At 29.5% G+C, this 784-nt stretch overlaps 1 protein-coding gene across 1 annotated transcript; it reads right to left on the bottom strand.

Annotated features, from left to right (window-relative positions):
* Positions 1-72: 72 nt before the first annotated feature.
* LOC117107118 lies at positions 73-778 on the bottom strand. The gene is made up of 3 exons (XM_033248679.1): positions 729-778; positions 435-511; positions 73-348 (listed from the first exon to the last, which is right to left on the bottom strand). Exons 1-3 carry the CDS (start codon positions 770-772, stop codon positions 134-136), a joined length of 336 nt encoding a protein of 111 aa, XP_033104570.1. The 5' UTR covers positions 773-778; the 3' UTR covers positions 73-133.
* Positions 779-784: the final 6 nt, after the last annotated feature.

Below are 784 nucleotides of genomic sequence, written 5' to 3'. Positions count from 1 at the left end.
TATACATTTTTTTAAAAGGAAATGGGAAATACATTATATAATGAAGAAGAAGGTATGCATATTATACAGATTTTGACAGTTATTTTAACTCTTAACATTGTTACAAAATTTTTGAAATAAAATTCTAATTTGACTAATATACAATACCTACCCTATCTAACTCGATGTCTACCATATAAGGCCTGATGACACTATGAGATATTGTTTTGCTTTTCTTTCGGTCTTCACCGTGATCTACAAAGCATTTATAATCTTGATTGTAGCTCTTCAGGCATCTAAGACCTTTGCGTGGGTGGTTAGATCTGATGTCATCCTGACTACAGAAGCAATATATGCAACTGTATTTCCCTATAAAATATAGTTCAATTATTAATTTATAGACACATTTTGTGTAACAAATTCCAAATTAAGTTATTAATGTAAATTTTACTCACCATTGGGACCCACAAGGCCATATATTCTGCAAAGAAAGTCATAATCCCCAAAGAAAAAGAGGCGGATGTTATGAGTCCTGCAATGGCATAAAAAAATTACATTAAAATGTGTGATGTTTATTACAATTCAAACTAAAAATACTTATTACCTGTAAATTGGAAATTTTTAAAATTCCATTATAATAAAATAATATATACAGTAATAATTAAAATATATTTTAGAAAATTGTAAAATTTGGGATGGGGTGGATATAGTTACACTTGAAACAGTTACAGTAATGGTTGCATAATTACATTTGAGTTTTTGGTGAAATCCACTGGCTCCCGTCCAAGTCCATCACTTCATCAAT

The sequence above is a fragment of the Anneissia japonica genome, unplaced genomic scaffold (assembly GCF_011630105.1).
Source record: "Anneissia japonica isolate Jap-2015-1 unplaced genomic scaffold, ASM1163010v1 scaffold94448_len771_cov120, whole genome shotgun sequence".
Taxonomy (NCBI): Eukaryota; Metazoa; Echinodermata; class Crinoidea; order Comatulida; family Comatulidae; genus Anneissia; species Anneissia japonica.
The sequence above is the reverse complement of the archived record's forward strand: the minus strand, read 5'-3'. Positions and strand labels throughout refer to the sequence as shown.